Raw genomic sequence first — 21,228 nt, 5'->3', positions numbered from 1 at the left:
AGCATGTGGTTTCTATCTCCTATTTTAAGATGACTACTTGAATGAACTCCAGCCTTCATATCCATATTCTAGCTTGCAGGAAGGAGTAAATGAAAAGGAAGACTCCCTTTCTTCCTTTAAAATATTTTCTAGAAGTTACACGTGACTGTTCCACTTATATTTCATTGACCAAACTTAGTCACAAGACTACAAGTAGCTGGTGAGGTGGAAGCAAAAATTTAATGTTTATTTCAAGTGTCCTTGTGTTTAACTAAACATCTGTAGTTCTGTTACATTGGACTGTAAGGAGGCTGAATATTAAGAACAGCTAGCAGTCTCTGCACAATGATCATTCTTTGTAAAGCAATGTTTAGCAACCCTTTGTAATCCAAACCCCTTTAGCAAAGATTTTGTGAAATTTAACTTTCTTTTAGCTTGTCTTAGTATAAGCAAAACAAAACTCATTTTTCAAATACAAAATTATAACATTAGAGGGCCTTTATAGAGGCATATCACTCCTCCTGTCTCCTGTACACCCAGTATTAGAACCATCAGTTTAAAGGAATGATTAATATGAGTTATCCATAATTTTGATTTTTACTCCAAAGGTGCTTCAGCTCTTTCTCAGCAGACTCATTATAAGAAAATTCAGTCAAAGGTACAGATTTTAGAAGAGAAAACTAAAGAGGCTGAGAGAACAGCTGAGCTAGCTGAGGCTGATGCTAGAGAAAAGGATAAAGAACTTGTTGAAGCTCTGAAGCGATTAAAAGATTATGAATTGGTATGTATTTTTATTTTGTCAATCGGGGGGGTTAGAATCGTTAGACCATTTTCTGTCATTTACTACTTACTATTTAAAAACATTCCATAAGTGTCTTTTGATAAAAGTTATCCTAACTAAATAATGCTAAAGTATTCAAACTCTTATGGTACATTTTTGTCAAGAGAATTGTTTTCAAACCATTTTAATCAAAGTATTTCCCAGATAATCAGTTTTGGTGAGGCAGCAGGATTAGATGCTTTGTAATCTCTCCCATTGTGCCACCATGTAAATGTGATACTATTGATTAGTTTGATAAAGTTGTGACAGAAACAGTTTTGTCATCTACTTGGTCAACACGGTCTTAGTTTGTATTTTTTAATCTGATTACAACTAAGTCAGGCAACTAATGACTTACATATTCTATTGGTATTGCTGATTCATTCTCTCTATTCTTTTTTATATTCTAAGTGTTTTATATGTAATGTTTCTGAGTTATTTTGCCATTAGGATCGTGTTCTCTTAAGTTTCATTTTTACGTCATTCTTATTACTGGATTTGTTTTTAAAAAGGACAGTAAAAATCCCAATTTAGTGATATAAATTTCAGGAATATGAAATTTCCTGGACTTGAAAATAAATTCATGAATTTGATAAATTGTTAAAATAAATCATTTCTTATTTATATTAGATTGGGTATTTTACAGGGAGTATATGGTTTAGAAGATGCTGTTATTGAAATAAAGAATTGTAAAAACCAAATTAAAATAAGAGATCGAGAGATTGAAGTGTTGACAAAGGAAATCAATCACCTTGAGTTGAAGATCAATGATTTCCTTGATGAAAATGAGGCACTTAGAGAACGTGTGGGTAAGCTACTTTTAAAATATGTGAGTTGTAATTGCCAAGGGGGCAGGTGACACAAAGAAATGATTATCAACTGGAGAATGCATATTGTGTCTAAAGGCAACTATTTAACTCTGGTCAAATTTTGGCATTCTATAATACTGGCTTGGTTTTGCCAGAAATTCTGTATTTCCAGAGAAGGTGGCAATATGATATTTTGGTGCGAAATCTCCTCATTTTAAAATATTGACACATAATTCAGAAACTTTACAATTCTGTGTAATCCAAACAAAACACAGTTTCTGGCCTTTTTTAACTCCCCCCCCCCCCCCCAAACTTGCAACCTTCTGTGAAAAAAAATTTATGTATATATATGCATACACACACATTCATACATATTCGCATACATACATATATATATGCGCACACACACACATAGTTTGCTCTCTTTTGGTTTTTATATCTTTTCTGTTTATTATTACTTTTAAATAGTTAAATGTTTTTTCAAGTAAACCTTTCTGCAAAAACATTTAAATGAAAGTAGAGCTGCTCTAATTGAAATGTGAAATTGGGGATTTCGTTGACATGGAACACTAGGTGAGCATGGCTCAAGCACTACTGCATCCAAGTTTGATATCCCCTGGAGATCTCTGGAATCTCTGAGGATTTTGAAATTCATAACTTTGCTATGCTAGAAATATCAATAATTGTTTTCAAAATGAAAATATGTTATTTTAATGACATATTAGATGCTAATCTTTTTTTTTAAGGAAGATAGTATCTGTATGACCCATGTTAGTTTGCACAGTGCTCTTCTTTCAGATGAATTTATAAAGACATTTAGAAATACTTTTTAAACCTTTTTAGATTTTTAGATACTTGGCTTTTATAATTTAAATGACTTAAAGTTTATTTTGGTTTAGTATTTTATGTTAACTATTCTAAGAAGTAATTAATAAATACAGCTTGTGAGCTTATTAATTTCAATAAATAAAATATTTCTAGTTTCAATGTTAAATTTTGATAGAGCAATCTAGAATGCATCTATAAAGTAAAAATAAAAGATCTAAATATTGGTCTCATTGCACTTGTTAAATATTTAATACTTTAGAGTTCAAATGCTTTCATAGAGTTAAATATAGTGAACTGTTCTCTAGAGGAAGTAAAAATAAATACTTTATACAGATGATGTATTTTTAAAAAGTATCTAACTAGGACTCTGCGTTATGCCATGGCCTGATCAATCTAATCAGTTTAAACAGATCACAGTCAGAATGTGATAGTTCCTAAAGATGACTTCTGAACCAACTAGATAGCTGTGACAACACCAGATTTTCTGTGTTTAAGAGGCTCCCAATCTTATTTCTCATTACTGTAATCTTGATTTCTAGTTTTAGAGGATAACTGCTTATTAATAGCAAATTAGGAGACAAGTACAGAGAGAGCATCAGATTAGTAATAATAATACCTTCAGTATTTATGTTAGTAATTATTCCTGTGTGCCAGATACCCCACTAAGCACATTATTTAGGTTAATGTTTTCATATCCCTGACTATAAGCCATAAAAAATGAATACAGTGTTGCTCTGTTACTTAGTTAATAGTTGAAGTTGGAATTTGAGTCCAAGTCTGCTTTTCTTCAAAGCTTCAGTTCTTATTGAACACATTACAATACTGCTATGGCAGCTTGACATGGCGAAGAAGACAGATCCTGATACCTTTTGTCAGAATTTCCATTAATAATTGTAGTAAAAATTTAACTTATGTTACAATTCAAGTATCTGGAAAATTCCTTCAGAAAAATTATTATATTCTTCAGTGATGCTTGCTACATGAATCTTAAACAGTTGCTTAATTGTATATAAGAAGTATTTGTAGTTCATTTGCGTATTAATGATGTTTTTAACCATATTAATTTCTATTTTAGGCCTTGAACCGATGACAATGATTGACTTAACTGAATTTAGAAATAGCAAAAGCTTAAAACAACAGCAGTACAGAGCTGAAAATCAGATCCTTTTGAAAGAGGCAAGTGCTGTGATCAAATGGTTATTTCTGGGTTGACCAAAGAGGAATACTAATAGTTCTTGGTTTGCAGATTGAAAGTCTAGAGGAAGAACGACTTCATCTGAAAAAAAAAATTCGTCAAATGGCCCAAGAAAGAGGAAAGAGAATTACAATTTCAGGTACACCCAATTATTCAAAGTCATTGAAAAGATCACTAGAAAATGAGCTGACTGTCTCTAAAACTCTGTTTCTTAGAGATATTTTGCTATGTTATTGTGGTTCTTTTAAAAGTTTGATAAAATAAAATAATACCCTGATGAAGAGTATATAAATGAGTGTCAATAGTCCTGAATCTGGAACAAATGAGAAAAACAGTAAAGCAAACATAAATCTTAGAATTGTAGAGTTCTAAAAAATTTACAGTATTGTCTCCAGTAATTTCCAAATAGTCTCAATATATCATAATTAGTAATAATAGTACTTAATTTTATATTAAAATTTATTACTAGTAATGTTTTCTTTTGCCTTAAGGTTTATGCATTGAAAACCTGTAAATTATTCTTTACTAAGTGAAAATAATGTTTTATTGAATAAAAATTAATATCTTTTCAGCTTATTTTATTTGATGTAAAGAGCACAGTTTTTATACATTTTGTAATATCTTTTGCAGTGCTTTTATGTAAGAGGACTGTAAAGAAGGAATGCTTTTTTTTTAATTGGCCCAAATCCACAGACATATATATGAATGATAGCGAAGAATATTTGTTTTAACGTTATGCTTTCTAATTATAGAAATATAATTTCTAATTATAGAAATGATTTCTAATTATAGAAATTATAGATGGGCAGATCTTCATGATTTATTATTATATTAACCAGCTTACTCATTATTCATATTCTTGTTTGCTTTCTTTGTATGTCTTTTCTCTATTTTAGTACTTACTAATTAGTACTTCTAGCATAGAAGGAGCAAAGAATGAAAGAGAAGATACATTTCAACTTGATTTCTTATTAATAACTTATTAAAGGTGAACTAGAATCAGAAGTTTGTAGTAATTGGATACTATGTGGATCAAGGATTTTGGAAATAACTGTTCTATCTTTTGTTTGGATTAAACTTGATTCTGGTTTTTAAGAATTAAAATATTGGGTGCTATGGTGGCTCAGTGGCAGAATTCTTGCCTGCTATGCCAGAGACCTGGATTTGATTCCCAGAGTCTGCCCAAGCAAAAAAAAAAAAAAAAATTGGAATAATGGGAGAATTATTTTTTTTGTTTTAATTTGTTAATTCTTTTATATATAGGAATGGAAGTTGAAGACCTGAACCTAACTGGAAATTTTTCTCAAGAGGATAGAATAGGAGAAAGAAATTTTGATTTTGTGAGCCTCAAAAATATTAGTGAAACACAGTCACAGGTAAACAGTAGTATGTAATGGTGAAGAGCATAAAGAAAAATATTATCATCAGTGCTTTGAAATTTCCCCTATAATTACATTTTAGACATCTTTTTTTTTTTTTTAGTTGTTTAAAAAGGTAGAGAGTGTAGGCCATGTTGTCTTAGCAGGCAGAGTTCTTGCCTGGCATGCCGGAGACCTGGGTTCAATTTCCGGCGTCTGCCCATGCAAAAAAAATAAATAAATAAAATAAAAGGTAGAGAAACTTTTTGATTATTTAAATAACCTATTAACCCCCAAATTAATGAGATATTATTTATTCTGAATACAGATTAGAAGTTCAGATAAGATAGTGCTGCCACTTAGGAGACCATCATTCAGTATTCCACAGTCAGATCAGAATGAGCCAGAAGAAAGTATGGCCCTAGGATCATTATCAAGAATGTTATCTGAAATTCATCCTAGTGTAGAAAGTGGAGTGGATCCTTTGATCTCTTTAACTAGACATTCTTCCTTCAACCATGCAAGTAAAAGATAATAATTCAGCTCCAGAAACTATTACCATAAGACAGATTTTTAAAGCACTATGCCTACAGTAAGAAATCTAGAATCATTAGTCAACAGCTTTAATAGGAAGAACCATGAAGAGATAAATGACTCCTTATACTCTCTTTCTGATGACTGTGTGAAAAATGTGCCACGAAGCCATCAGTCACTAGAGAAGACTAGTTTTGTACAAAAAAGTGATTCATGTTTTCAAGCTTTAACAGCAGCTTCAGATTTAACACAGAAGCTGTCACATAAGCAAAAATCTGCAATATTTTTAGTGAATTCATGATAACATAGCTGATGTGGATAAATCACAAGTAACGTCATCAGAAGATGAACAGGTTCAGACCCAAACAAAACATGCTGTTATCAGTTTGAAAGAAGATATAAGAGAAAAAGAAGTACCTTTACAGACAGACAGTTTGAAAAGTAAGCGTGAAGTTAATTTTCTGGATTCTGTGCCTATTACTGCATCATTAAAAATATCTCATCTCCACTTGAAAATCTTATGAAACAACTATGGAGAGAACTAGTATTTCTTAGGTTTCAGGTGAGCTTTCCTCCGAATTACATTCCTGGGATTGCTTTTTTATTTTTTTATTATGACTTCTCTAACAAAATTCTATATGCAATAATTGTAAGAATTTTTTGCGCACTAACACTAATTTATGTGCATTCTATTTTTGTACAAATCCCAAAACCCAACACATTCTAACAAAGTTCTATATGCAATAATAGTAAGAATTTTTTGCGCACTATCACTAATTTACATACATTGTATTTTGTAAAAATCCCAAAACCCAGTATGAACTCATTGGCTTGCCTAATATATTAAATGTTTCTTTACAATGAAGTCATAGCACAGAATTTATTGATCAAAGAAGCACAGAGTAGAAATGCAGAAGTAGAACTTGAACAGTGTGCAAGTCAGACAGAACAGGTAGTGTGAAAGCAGACCATTAAAGAAAAGATTGTGATATTAAGTACAAAAACCTTCATTATATCCACTTGCCTTTTGTTCTGGATAGGGAGGGAGAATATGGGAAGGATTTCCATCTGTTTTATCCTTTAGGTTTTATTTTTATTTATATGATTGCGGTTATGTTTCTATAGTTTGTTTTTTTGGTTATTTTATACCTTGACTGAGCAGGCTTTTTTCAAACTTAACTATTGACCATGGCAACAGTTTGTAAAAAAGAAATTCAGTTTTATTCTTTTTATTTTTTGTTCAGAATGAATTTCTTTCAAGAGAACTAATTGAAAAGGAAAAAGATTTAGAAAGAAGTAGAACAGTAATAGCCAAATTTCAGAATAAATGTAAGTTACCATTATCTCTTATTTTTATACGTGTTAAATCTTGTCCTATATTTTGAATCATGGGCCTGAAAGGAATTTAATACATTCTGTGTTTTCTAGTCTACTTTATCCTAATTACCTCTGTAGGTTTATAGTCCAGTCTGTCTCATTCATTTAAGTTTGTTTATCTTGCAGTTTTCACTATAAGTCAATGTTTTTAATCTGAATTTTTTTACAAGGGTGAATACATCTATTTTTTCCTTGCATGTTCTGTAATCAAAGTGAAGTTAGGAAACAATTTTAAAAATTAGTAACAAGCATAGTTTAAATTAAGGCAAAATTATGCTAGTTTTGCTGTATTTTTTTACCCTTTCAACTATGAGATATTTGTGCATATATGTGATTTAAAGAGGTATACCACTTAACTCTACTATTCACACACATTATTTATTGTTGATTTTTTTTTTTCACATTTGTCTTTTCCAAATGAGTTTTTTTCCCCTGGATGTGAAGTATTCTTCATATGTATAGGATAATATGAATTGTGATAAAGATCTATTCATGTGAAAAATATGTAATTACAGTAAAAGAATTAGTTGAAGAAAATAAACAACTTGAAGAAGGTATGAAAGAAATACTGCAAGCTATTAAGGAAATGCAGAAAGATCCTGATGTTAAAGGAGGAGAAACATCTCTAATCATTCCTAGTCTTGAAAGACTTGTTAATGTAAGTTATTTTTTCGTGTGAATGGTTTTATTTAGTTCTTTTTGCATTTTAAAGATGTTATTCCATTGCCTTCTGGTCTTTGTATTTTCTGATGAGAAGTTTGCAGTCATTTGAATCATTGTTCCTCTCTGTGTACAGTGTTACTTTTCTCAGGCTGCATTCAAGATATTCTCTTATATTTGGTTTTTGCCAGTTTCACCATAATATGTCTAGGGTATGTGTGTGTTTGTGTGTGTGTGTCTTGTTTGATTTGCTGAGTTTCCTTAATCTATACATTTATTCTCCAAAATTAGGAAGTTTTCAGATGTAATTTCTTCAGTATTTTTTTCTACCTTACTCTTTTGTCATTTCCTTCTGGGACTCCCAATGACACATGAGTTAGACCTTTTGATATTGTCCTATAGGTCCCTGAGACTTTGTTCATTTTTAAAATCCTTTATTTTTCTTCTAATTGGAGCTAGAAGTCACTGAGACTTTTCTCTGTCATTTTCATTCTTTTTGCTAAAGCATCAGTTGAAGACCTGGCATTACGCAGAATTTGGAACTTACTTTTTCTGGCTCTCTTTTTTTTGGGATTTCCTCCTCACTTTTCTGTGACTTTGGGCTCTATCTTCCAGACCAGAAAGATGGTTGGGTGGGTCATTTGATGTTGCCTGCCCCTAGGCTAAAGCCCTAAGAATGTAAAATGGCAACTCCCTATCCCCCCATCCCCCCATCCCCCCATCCCCCCATCCCCCCATCCCCCCAACCACTACCACCTTGTGTCTTAGTTTGCTAGAGCTGCTGTAAAAAACTCCACAGACTGGTTGGCTTAAACAGCAGGTGTTTATTGTTTATTGTTCACAGTTTTGGAGGCTAGATGTCTGAAATTAAGATATCAGCTGGCCATGCCTTTTCCAAAAGCTGTAGTGTTCAGGTGGTGGCTTGCTAACAATCAGTATCTGCCTCTGTCATGTAGTATTCTGTTTCTTGCTGTCTTCTCCTATTGTCTTTATTTCTGTATTTGAATTTCCTTTGCTTTTAACTCTTGTCATACTAGATTAAGGGCCACGATGTTTCAGTTTGGCTTCATCTTAATAGAGTCTTTGAAGATCTTATTTACGAATACATTCACCCCCTAGGACCTAGGGTTAGGACTTGAACATCCCTTTGGAAGGAACTTAGTTCAACCTCCCACACCTTGCTAATCCTGTCTTGTCTTCCAAGTTTTGTGTCTTCTCTGTTATCTTTATTCACTCTCTAGAACCTTTTAAGTAGTTGTTTTTGTATTTGGTTGTTAAATGTGGAAGGGTACAGTTCCTGGGAATTTAGGCCACCAACTCAGAACAGAAGTGGAACAGAATGGCTTTATTTTAAATATTTAAGGACTTACTCTTTGCTACAGGAAAGATTTCAACCTTTAAGTAGTAGTCTATTGTTTTCTTTTTTTTTTTTCTTTATAGGGACTTAAAAGTTTCACAGTATTGATGAGTATTATATAAACTTGAATTTAAGATGTATTTTTAAAATTCCTGTTGTTAAAGTATATGCCATTTAAGTAATCTGAACATTTCTAACATATGTATTTATGTTTTTATTTTATGTTTCTCAAATTTGTGCTTGATGTAAATAGAAAAAAATTTTCTCATTGAATGAATAGATTATTTGAATGATTAAATAACTAGTAGTTGAATACTTTCTTTCACACCATTAAAATTGTTAGTAAAGAGGGAATGTGATTCTGTTACATTAGAAACTTCTTGAGGCAAGAAAATAATTTGACAAAATTTATCAGAATCATCTGAGTCACCTTATATGTCTGTCATTCTGACTTTCCTTCTATGTTGTTTTGCTTCTAATTTTTTTTTGCGTCTAATGTTTTTAATGTCTAAAATGATTCTTTATGCTTTCTTATGTGAATATTTTTCTATGATACTTTCTCCTGTTCATAATGTGTCCCAGATCAAACTTCATTCTCTAAGGGAAACTACTTAGTAACCAAATGAAAAACAGATTGACTAGCTCAGGAAACCCAAACATCTCTTTCTATTGACAACCTTTGGTCTTCCCTGAAGAACTGGTTCCAGAAAGTTCTAGAGTTCATCTGCTTCTGTCCTGGGCTGATCTGTTTCTTATTGATGCTCTGACTAAAATTCATGCATGACCTCGTAATCCATCTTCTGAGGAATCTTTAGAATCCATGACACTTTAGATCGGATCCTTCTGAATTATGCATTCAGTTCAGTTTATTTTGCTATAGCATATGTTTTTCAGTGCCCTCAATCACAATTACGTCTAGTGACTAGCTCTCATTTTGCCAAAAGGCCATGTAGATAACATGGTGTATTTACTCAGTAAGACAGTTAAATGGACTATCTTTTTGTCTATCATAGTACCTCCTTCTGCCCACTTCTATCTTCCTGGTATCCCTTTTGAATTATTGTAACCTATTACTCTGCATGGTTTGCTGATCTCCTGAGGGTATTTCTTTTTGCAAATCTACTGCCTATAATTAAATCCCAGATTACTCTCCTAAATGGGAGATTACATTTGCCCTTCTTTGTTTCTCCATTTCTGCAGTTACTTTGCGTTTTAACAGATTTACTCCATATACTTCTTCTAAAGTCCAAATTTTCTGTGTATGTATTATGTTGATATATACATGGGTGTTTGTATTTTACATATGGCATTGATGTAAAATTAGGTGCAGTGAAACTTCTTCGGGAGTATTTTCATATTTGACTTATTTTTGCTTATCCACCACTCTTGGATAAACCTGTGTTATCACACAACGTTTTTTATCATATAGACTTCAACTGTTTGAGAGAGGAGGCACTGAAAATTTCACTTAACTTCTGTAGTAAGCAACTCAATTCCTTTATTCATGCTATAAATTCATTTAATATTGTATAGTTTTAAAGTATTTATGAATGAATTATCTCATTTACACTGTATAAAAACCCTGTGTAATGGAAGGAGCTAACATCATTTTTCTTTCTTTAGAGATAAGGAAAGTGAGATTGTGCGGTGTTAAGAATATGAGTCACTTGCCCAGCTATTAAGAGACTACTTAATATAAAGACCCCAGTCATCTTTTTCCTGATCAGTTGTTTTTCTAGTCTACCAGTCTACTAAGATTGGCTCTTTGCTTATTAATGTTAAAATTAATTAATGTTAATATTAGCATTATAAATATTAATAGTTACTATGCTTGTTCATGCAGATGTAAATTAAGGTTTTATAAACTTAAGTTCATAAATAAGAAAGGTAATTGGCATATTTTGTAATTATGCATGGGAATGGTAAAATGCTTAAATGTCCACTTTATTTAAAGGTAGATCTTTTTTTTTTGCATGGTGTTCTAGTTTGCTAGCTGCTGGAATGCAACACACCAGAGACAGATTGGCTTTTAATAAAAAGGGATTTATTTTGTTCATTCTTCAGGGGAAAGGCAGCTAACTTTCATCTGAGGTTCTTTCTTATGTGGGAAGGCTCAGGGTAATCTCTGCTGGCCTTCTCTCCAGGCCTCTGGGTTCCAACAACTTTCCCCGGGGTGATTCCTTTCTGTATCTCCAAAGGCCTGGGCTGAGCTGTGAGTACTTGAGATGAGTTATGCTGAGCTGCTTGGGCTGTGCTACATAGCACTCTCTCATTTAAGCACCAACCAATTGGTCAAACATCATTCATTGCAGCAGGCACACCTCCTAGCCGACTGCAGATGTAATTAGCAACAGATGAGTTTCACGTACCATTGGCTCATGTCCACAGCAACAAAACTAGGTGGCTTCACCTGGCCAAGTTGACAGCTGAATCTAACTAACACACATGGGCAGGCACACGGAATCAAACCCGGGTCTCCTGCACAGTAGGCGAGAACTCTGCCTCTGAACCACCGTGGTCCACCCTAGGTCTTTCTTTTTTACTACAATTATGTGTCTCATCACATTTCTTCAGTGTAATCTATATATATTAGGCTATGGAATCAAAGAATGCAGAAGGAATCTTTGATGCCAATCTGCATTTGAAAGCCCAAGTTGATCAACTTACTGGAAGGAATGAAGAATTAAGACAGGAGCTCAGGGAATCTCGGAAGGAGGCTATAAATTATTCACAGCTGTTGGCAAAAGCAAGTTTAAAGGTGAGAATTTTATTAAATAAAAGAAAATGCTAAACAGATATATTGATCTAATGTGAAACTTTTAATTTTTTGACACTTTATAAGAAAATGCCTTGGATTCTGTTGAGATTTTTCTTGTAAAATTAAATAGAAAAATAAGTGGCATTTTTATAATAAAGAATACAAAAATTCTAAGTCCAAATCTGGGCATTTCTAAGTAGAAACTATAGTATGATTTAATTAATACTTGGCAGGGCATCCATATATCTGCTTTTCTAACTATACAGTAGAAAAAACATGAAGTATAGAGTATGCTTTTAAATTTGTCTTTCTATAGGTATGAGAAATGCAATTTTTTTCCCTGAACTACTTGTTTTCAGATAGATCATCTTGAAAAAGAGACCAGTCTTTTACGACAATCAGAAGGATCGAATGTTGTTTTCAAAGGAATAGACTTACCTGATGGGATAGCACCATCAAGTGTCAATATCATCAATTCTCAGAATGAATATTTAATACATCTCTTACAGGTACTGAAAATTTGCATGTGAATATCAAAACATTGATAATATGTTTTTGAATTTAGTCTTCATATATTCCTTTGAGTTCTTAGAATATTAGCAGTGAAATTTATAATGGATTTTGAGGTTCATTGGAATATTATAACAATAGTAGTTTACTCCATTTATTTGCATGAGAAGCATGGCATGCTCGCACCTCTTGCTCTTATTATGTATCAATTATGAAATATATGATTGGTGGATAGAATAACAAGCAGCTTTTATAAGGTAGTGATGTGCTTTTATTTATTGCTGTTTGGAAAAGCAACACAAGAAAATAAAGTCTGGTACAACTTTTTCGTGTCATGATTAGAATTTTTTCTTTTTTGTGTTAACCACGTGAAAAATCTTTTAAACCAAATTATCTTTTATCTCTTCCTTCCCTTTCCTCTATAAATCATTATTCCATAAACAAATTAGAAAAGATACTCTGCTATACTTCTTGCCCATTGTTTGTTCCTCAGTTTGGCTGTCTATATAATGGTCATTATGATTGGCCTAATGAGGGATGCCTTTCATTATTTCATTTGAAGTGTGAATAACCATAACATCACATGCACTCCAAATACGATTTTTAACGTGTTCAAAATAATGAAAATATCTTTTTGATTATAAACACCATTTTTTTTCTCCTGGATGAACTATTGGTGGTTATACTTGAGTTATGGTCGTCAAATATTGGTTTTTGTATTTAGAAATTACATTCATTAATCTTTTTCTGAGTATTGGATTTGTATGTTATATAAATCAGGTAATGAGACAACCTTTAACCACTTAGAACTTACTGTATAATAGCATCACTTTAAATTTTTTAATTTCATCATTTTTTATGATTTCTTATTTTTTTAATATAGTCAACAAATAGTGATAGTATGGCATGGTTGTCATATTGTTTAAGATTTATGTTTTTTGCATCTTTATATAAAAAAAGTATGGTAAGTATTATAGATTTGAGAGATCAGATTGGGAGTCTGAAAACCTGTCCAAAGCAGCAAAGCAGTTACTTGGATTTCTTATCCTCAGGCAGCATGGAGTGATAGAAATAGCAAGGCTTTTGGAGTCAGACAGACATGATTGCTAAATATACTGTTAATGAATGTTTTGAGAATTGAGTAAGTTACTTAATCTTTCTAAGTCTCGTTTTCTTCATCTTTAAAATGAAGTAATTGGAAAGGATAATTTTTGTGAAGACATGAAAGTATATGTTCACAAAAGTGTATATGGGGCTTAGTGACTAGAGGTGAGTTTGTATAGGTAATTGCAATTTGATTGTGGAAGTTAGTACCCTTTATCCTATAGAAAAGTCTAACCCAGAGGAGAAACATGTAACATGTTATGTTTTAGAGAAATACTTGTGGTGTATGGAGAACAGATAACAGGGATAGAGATTAGAGATGGGGGAGGATTTAAATATGTTTCTAGTATTTTAATAGATAAAGAAGGTTTGTACTAGGGTCAAATGGTGCAATTCAAAAGAGAGATGGGTATCAGCAGTCCTGGAGAAATAGAATTGATGAATGTGGTAACATGTAGGCAATGTGGGAAAGAAAAGAAAAGAAAAAGAAAATTCTAGTATGTGATTTGAATACTGATGCTGGCATAAGTAAAAATACAAATGTAGGAAGAGATTGTTTGGTGTTGGATAAAGATAATTTGGTTTGAGTCATATTAATTTGGATGTAACTGTAAAATATCTACTTGGAGATGTGGCATTCAAAATATGGATTTGAAGCTTCATATTGACTAATGCTAATAATATAAAATTTGAAATCATTGAGAACGTAAAATTCTTGAAGTAGTACAAGAGGTATCTTTTAAGTGTTCTAATACTTTTCTTTTTCATGTGTATGATAATAGATCCTTCTTTGGTCATTTTCTCTCTGCTTATTCCTCTGAAATCCCACCCTATTTGCTCTCTCTTTCCTTTCCTTGCTCTTTCTTTTCTTCTCTGTTACTCTTTCCCTTCTTCCTTTTTATTTTTCCTCTAAATCCTAGAAATTTGTTCTAAATCTGTTGTATCTGGTAAAAGTTTGTACTTATGGATAGTCTTGTCTCTGATTATCTGTATGCTTGCTGTAATTATCATATAAGATGAAAATAATTTTACCTATTATATAGTACTTTCTTTTACACATATTACCTCATTCCAATATGGCTTAAACTAAAATGCTCAAAATATCATAGAAATAATTTGTGCTACTTATGAATTTGGTGACTTTTCTTTTTTATATAGTTTTCTATAATCTTTCAGAATATTAATTTATAACTTCAAATTTAAAAAGTGTTTTAATGCTTTTTCATTCTTATTACTAAATGAATTTTTAGGAATTAGAAAATAAAGAAAAGAAGTTAAAGAATTTAGGAGATTCTCTTGAAGAATATAACAGAAAATTTGCAGTAATTCGTCATCAGCAAAGCTTATTGTATAAAGACTATCTAAGGTACGTGTGTTAGGAAAACTTTTGTAAATATAGTTGTAAGTGTATTATTGTTTATGATGAAAATAAAATAAAACGTGCTTCAGTATTTTGTTTTAGCCTTTCTTCTTGCTTCTCTCCCTCCACTGTTTATTTTTTGAAACTGGTGACTACTATCAACAATAGATTTTTAGATAGATAGTGTAGCTTAATTTTTATAAGCCTGTCCATAGTCTGTAATTTTTCTACCTGTGTTTGAATCAATACTTAACCATTTGCTAGCCATGAGACCTTGGGCAAGTTACTTTACCTATCTGTGCCTCAGTTTCCTTATCTATAAAATTTCACGATAGTAATACCTTCTTTGTAGGGTGGTTAGGAGGCCTAAGTGAATTGTTATATGAAAATGCTAAGGTCGGTACATGGCATGTAATGAACACTTGATAAATGTCAGCTATCATTATTAGTATCATTCATCATCACCATCATCATTACTCATTTTTCCATAGGGAAATAACATTTCTCCTTATCTTTTTTGAGCCTCGACTTTAAAAATTATATGACATTTTATCTGTATCAATAGAATAATTTCCTTAGTAGGTACTAGAATATCTGGCCAAAGATAATTTAAACAAGGGTGATTATTATCTGATTGAATAAGAAGTTCAAATCAGGTACATTTCCATAGTTACTTACAGGGTACATTGTACTTATGGATTGTCATTATCTCCTACTATGGTTGTAAAATGACTGTGATTCAAGGTATAATGCCCATTGAGGAAGAGGGGCATTTTTTTCCCTACATATCCTTTTATTTATAGGTATACAATTTTCCAGCAGCTTCTGATAAACTTTGACTCAGATCTAATTAGCCAGAATTTGGTCATAAGTTCAAGTGTGAACTATTCAGCAGTAAGGAAAATGATGCCATGTTAATTAGGTTATGCCAAGCAGGTTGAAGGTGATTATGAAATGTCTTTTGGGTAAACAGCTGTTTCTCCTACACCATCTTTAAGTGTGATGATTTCTAATTTATTTATATCCTAATACTTTACAAATATTTAATCTGTTTAAGAGTTTGGGCTAGAGTTTTGATGCTTGATTTCCATAATTAGTTTGGGATATTGGTGAGTCTCTTCTTAATCCTTTTCCATTTTTAATAAAACGTGTACAACAGTCAACTTTAATTGTATCTTTTTTTTAGAATGTTGAGTCAGGGAAGAATGGGAATAATTTGATGAAATAACCCTTTACCTTGCGTTGATTAAGGCATTTTTAAATTTTAGGCTAAGCCCTTTTCAAATAGAATTTTGACCTCTTGTGGCATCTTACCAGATACTGATGTTTCTCTTGTTTTAAAAAAACTTTTGAATTCCCTAATATAAAGTTATCTCTTCCTATAGATAAAACATTTTATTAGGTTTATTGAATTATCTTTTCAACTTTTTTAAGTGAAAAGGAAACCTGGAAAACAGAATCTGAAACAATGAAAGGGGAAAAGAGAAAATTTGAGGACCAAATTCAACAGAACTCTATTAAAGTAAAAGAATATGATGTGAGTGAAACACTTTTAAGTTCATTATATAGTCCTGTAGAAACTGAGATATTTAGATTCAACAAGTAGTATGTTTGTCTTTGTGCAGAATTTGCTCAGTGCTCTTCAGATGGATTCAGATGAATTGAAAAAAGTACTTTCAGAGAATAGCAGAAAAATCACTGTCTTGCAAGTGAATGAAAAGTCACTCATAAGGCAATATACAACTTTAGTAGAAATGGAGCGACAACTTAGAAGAGAAAATGGAAAACAGAAGAATGAATTGATATCAATGGAGGCAGAAGTTTGTGAAAAAATTGGATGTTTGCAAAGATTTAAGGTAGATCTGATTTTTCTCTTGATTCTAATTTTGAAAAATTTCAAATATGCAGAAGAGAAGATAATATTGTGAATACCATCACTGGATTGAAAGTTAGTATTCATTAACATTTTACCATAATTACCTCATCTGCTTTTTTTGGGAATTTTTAAATTTCTCCCCTAAGTATTTGTGTACATCTCTAAAAAATAAACTTTATAAAAAATGAATTTTCTAACTATAATATCTTTTGTATACCTAACAAAATTAACAATGATTCCTTAATATTATTTAATGCTCAGACTGTATTTACATTTCTTAGTTGGCCCAGGATTAAATCAATAATCATGCATTGCAATTGAATTTTATATGACGGAATTCTTTTCTATTATAGCATTTCTCCTCCCTTCTTTTCTGTTTCCTTGTGTCATTTCATTTGTTCATCTATCCCTTGTATTTAATAAAAGTTAGTTCTGAAGCTTTGATTAAATTCAGTTTAAATATTTTTAATATGAACACTTTATGAGTGATGCACTTTACTTCATATAGCATCACTTCAAGAGACAGTGTCTGGTTTGTCCCACACTACATGAATTATCCTTTTAGAAGGGAGACAGATATAAGTTTCCTTAAGTGATTTATTCAGCAGTTTGGGATATTTTGATACCATTCAATAACCAATCCATCTATCGTCCCAATGACTTTAGCATGCACTGGTGATTATAGCCTGACTCAGTCATTTCATTCGAAATTGCAAGATAACTGTGTTATTGTTTATTTTTAATTATCAGTTATCAGACTACAGAGTTGGTTTACTCTACCTCTGCCTGTTGAAATAAACTTTTGAAAATGAAAAAAACACTGAAGTTTATTAAACATCAGTAAACTTTTGAAAATGAAAAAACATTGAAGTTTATTAAACATCACATAATAGTATTTAACACATAATGTTAAATTTAAATTGGGAATAACAATATGACTGCATGATTTAAAAGTATATAATTTTCGTAACCTATACACTGAATGTCCTAGAAGGAATGGCACCCAAAGAGTATGACACTTAGCGATGAGACTTTGGTATCTAAACGAAGAACTAGACTCTTCAGAGAAATGGTTTATTTCAGGTTTAGTTAGACTCTTTAGAGAAATGCTTTATTTCAAGTTTGGTCAGGAGGTAGATAAGGTAAGTCGAGGACATCTTGTGCTAGAAAATAGTAAAGCTTGCTTGGTTAAAAAACTAATGGACTCTTGTCAAAAGGGCACAAGAATCAGCTTCAAAAGGTTCCCATTGGCTAAAGCTGAGACACAGTAATGATTTCAGTTGAAACACAATGAATATTTAAGAGTCTGCAAGCCTGCTTTGAAACATAAAGAAGAGAAAGCTTGGCAGGGGGCGGGGGTACAGGCAGAGGTAGAGTAAACTAACTCTGTAGTCTGATAACTGGTAATTAAAAATAAACAATAATGCATTTATCTTGCCTTTTTAGTAGGAAATATATTTTCAGCTAATCAAATAGCTTGGGCTAATGAGAGTAAGTTATTCTGTATTTTTTTTTTTTTTCACAAAAGACTGCCTGTTAATAAATGCAGAAAGAATGATATCATTAGAAAATTAGGAGTTTGCAATTTCAAATGAAATGACTGAGTCAGGCAATAATCACCAGTGCATGCTAAAGTCATTGGGACGATAGATGGATTGGTTATTTGCCTGGTATCAAAATATCTGAAACTGCTGAATAAATCACTTAAAGGAAACATATCTGCCTCCCTCCTAAAAGCCTACAGTAGAATATTCATCCAGTTATAAGAAGCTTTATCAGAAACATCTATCCCCTTGTGAATTTCTCCTCACAAAGAAAAAAAGGAAAAGAAGCCCCCCCCCCCAAAAAAAGAAGTAGTTCTGAAAAGAGGAAAAAAATGTAGCTTAAAATATCTTGAAAAGCAATGTGAAAAATGCTCAAAAGATGGCTAAGAGATACATTGTCATAAAACTACTTAGGATTAGGCTTATAATGTATTCTAGTATTTCATGTTCTCAGTAGATATGAAACATACTAAACATCAGTTTACAAACAATTTTTGCTTCTTTATCAAACAGAAAATTCTCTCTTCAATTCTGTGGGAGGGAAACAGAAAATTAAAGCTTCCATGCAAATATCACCTTTTTCAAATGAAAGAACTCCCAACTGAAACAAAAGATTCATATTACCAACATACTTTCATTGGTACAGTTTTCATTAAGTATAAATACATGGCATTGAGATTCAGAACCTAATATAGTCCTGATGATCAAGTCCTTTTGTCCTAGAAGGGAGTCCTCAAGTCCCACTCAATTTCCAGTAACAATGAATAAACTTCAATTTTTGTTAGTCATATTTTTTCTTCCACTGATAGTGATTATTAAAATATTGAAATAACTTTATTTTACTCAACCATATTTGTACATTGATTTCAAGAGAATAATCTCCATAGTGGTACTAAAAACAACTGCAACATGCTATGAGTGTAGTTTGAAATTTCTTTACAGTTTTTATTTTCTTTAGCATATATCTCACTAAGGATGTATAGGCAAAGTATTATATTCTAAAGTTACTTGAAATTATTCATTTCTTGATATAGTTATGTTATGCATTTGATACCGAATTAAGCCTGTTTTTCATTAGTTTTCTATTTTTAGGATTATATTTTTCTTTTTTATTGAATTTGAATATATACAACATTTACAAGCTCTATAGATACAGTAACAGAAATCTTACCTCATCTCAACGTTTATCTCATTCTGCCTCACTCCTTAGAAGTTAACTGTTGATCCTTATAGTGTTTAGTTTTCTCACTATAAAAGCATGAAAAGTTGCATGCCATTCTTTTGCACCTTGCTTTACATGTGATCTTATACAGCTTATTTTGAAGTACATAAATGTTTAGTTTATAAGCCTAAATTTAGCCAGGGTTATATGAAAACAGAATTCAAAGTAAAATTAAAATGAACTTGAGTTCCTTACCATCACCTTTTAAAGATAATGATGGGTGAAATTATCTGGACCCCTGTTTTCAGTGTGACCTTAACGCAGAATCCTAGGCAACAAGGAATCTGCTTGAAAAATGAAAGCTATTTTTATTTGGACATGTAATAAGGAAATTTTGAGACTTAAGAAATGGTCTTGTTTTTATTTCTGTGTTAGATTTTGTTTTTTAGAATATTATTTTCTTGTACCTTTACAAATATAATGTTTGCCATAAAGGGAAAGAAAACTAGAGTTGTCTGCTTCCTCTTCAAAATGATCATTTGTTGAATTTTTGTTGTTTTTGTTGCAACAATTGGAAAATTAAGATAAAGTGATATTTTTCAGTGAAGAGAAACATACTACCCCTTCACTCCACCCCCCAAAATGTGAGAACCCAGTTTCCAGGAGTAAGATAGAGTGTGTGGACTTGTGTACATGAAGAAAAGAAGCTGCCAGAATTAGATCTGAAGCATTATTGCAAATATTTCCCTTATTTTACTTCAGAATTATCATCATAAATTTGATTCTTTCTTGTACTACTTTATCAATCTCCATTAAGTTTTTTCTCTTGTAACTTTAGCTTATCATTGAGCAGCTCATGCTTGAGAGTACTAACAGTTCAGACTTCTTTTTGGTGTTCTAGAAATATTGCAGTGTCTTTAGTGACTTTTTATAGCTTCTATAGCTGATAACCAAGTCACTGCATGTCCTAGGCTACTATGATGGTGAGAAGATTTTTCTCCCCAAATAATGTTTCCTTCATGTGGAAGAAAAATGATTTTCTTTTGTTACAAGGCCAGTTTGTCTAAATATAATAAACAGAAATAGCTAAGCTGAAAAGCTCATTGATTATCAAAAAGCAAGTTGTTTTTTCAATTTAATGAAATTTAGAAAATCTGTCCAGTGACACATTCTGAGTAGGAGATTGCTGCTGCTTGTTATACTTTTCTCAAATTAATTTAATTTCAGTTAATTATGTGGGAGTTATAAAAAGAATGGTTAATTTACTTTAATTATGTTTAAAACTTGCAAAATAATATTATATCTTACAATATGAAAGCAAGTAATTTTATTGCTGTATATTATAAAAGTTTTTGTTATTTGGGAAACTTTATATATTTGTAAGTGATTTTTAAATATTTTGCTTTAGAATTGTATTATCTTTTTCTTCCCAAAAGTGACTAGTTCTTAACCAGAAAAAAAATACACCAAAATAACTCCGTATGTTCTTATTCCCATAGGAAATGGCCCTTTTCAAGATTGCAGCTCTCCAGAAAGTTATAGATAATAGTGTTTCTCTCTCTGAACTAGAATTGGCCAATAAACAATACAATGAACTGACAGCTAAATACAGGGACATCTTGCAGAAAGATAACATGCTTGTTCAAAGAACAAATAATTTAGAACACTTGGAGGTAAGTTTGTGTGATCCTTGATCTTTGTGATATTAGTAGTTCTTTGTTGATAGCTTTCATTTTGAGAGATTTTACAGATTTTAATTTATTAAAGTTTGTAAATTTGATAAGGATATTACTCATAGATATGTCACTTCTAAATATTTTGTTTCTGAATATCAGTACACATGTGAATAAAATCTTAGTTATGTATAGTTGCAGAATGACTTCTGAACAGCTTCATCTATATCATCCTCATTTAGCTCACCTTTATGATTCAGCTGAATCAAACCTCTTTCCGTGAGTCACTTAAAAAAGAAAAAAGAAGCAAGTAATAGGATATTG

At 31.7% G+C, this 21,228-nt stretch overlaps 1 protein-coding gene and 1 pseudogene across 5 annotated transcripts in view; both read left to right on the top strand.

Moving 5' to 3' along the window:
• The window catches only part of CEP290 (centrosomal protein 290), a 103,019-nt gene that overhangs the window by 20,827 nt on the left and 60,964 nt on the right, over positions 1 to 21,228 (top strand). For all 5 annotated transcript variants that reach the window (XM_077111539.1, XM_077111540.1, XM_077111538.1 and 2 more), the window contains 13 exons: positions 588 to 760; positions 1,446 to 1,608; positions 3,512 to 3,612; positions 3,683 to 3,770; positions 4,895 to 5,007; positions 6,768 to 6,852; positions 7,416 to 7,558; positions 11,511 to 11,675; positions 12,035 to 12,184; positions 14,540 to 14,655; positions 16,084 to 16,186; positions 16,275 to 16,505; positions 20,731 to 20,904. In XM_077111539.1, coding sequence (XP_076967654.1) covers positions 588 to 760; positions 1,446 to 1,608; positions 3,512 to 3,612; positions 3,683 to 3,770; positions 4,895 to 5,007; positions 6,768 to 6,852; positions 7,416 to 7,558; positions 11,511 to 11,675; positions 12,035 to 12,184; positions 14,540 to 14,655; positions 16,084 to 16,186; positions 16,275 to 16,505; positions 20,731 to 20,904 — 1,805 coding nt within the window. The remainder of the gene's footprint in view (positions 1 to 587; positions 761 to 1,445; positions 1,609 to 3,511; positions 3,613 to 3,682; positions 3,771 to 4,894; positions 5,008 to 6,767; positions 6,853 to 7,415; positions 7,559 to 11,510; positions 11,676 to 12,034; positions 12,185 to 14,539; positions 14,656 to 16,083; positions 16,187 to 16,274; positions 16,506 to 20,730; positions 20,905 to 21,228) is intronic.
• Positions 5,142 to 6,355, top strand: LOC143690342 (uncharacterized; annotated as a pseudogene).

The sequence above is a fragment of the Tamandua tetradactyla genome, chromosome 7 (assembly GCF_023851605.1).
Source record: "Tamandua tetradactyla isolate mTamTet1 chromosome 7, mTamTet1.pri, whole genome shotgun sequence".
Taxonomy (NCBI): domain Eukaryota; kingdom Metazoa; phylum Chordata; class Mammalia; order Pilosa; family Myrmecophagidae; genus Tamandua; species Tamandua tetradactyla.
The sequence above is the reverse complement of the archived record's forward strand: the minus strand, read 5'-3'. Positions and strand labels throughout refer to the sequence as shown.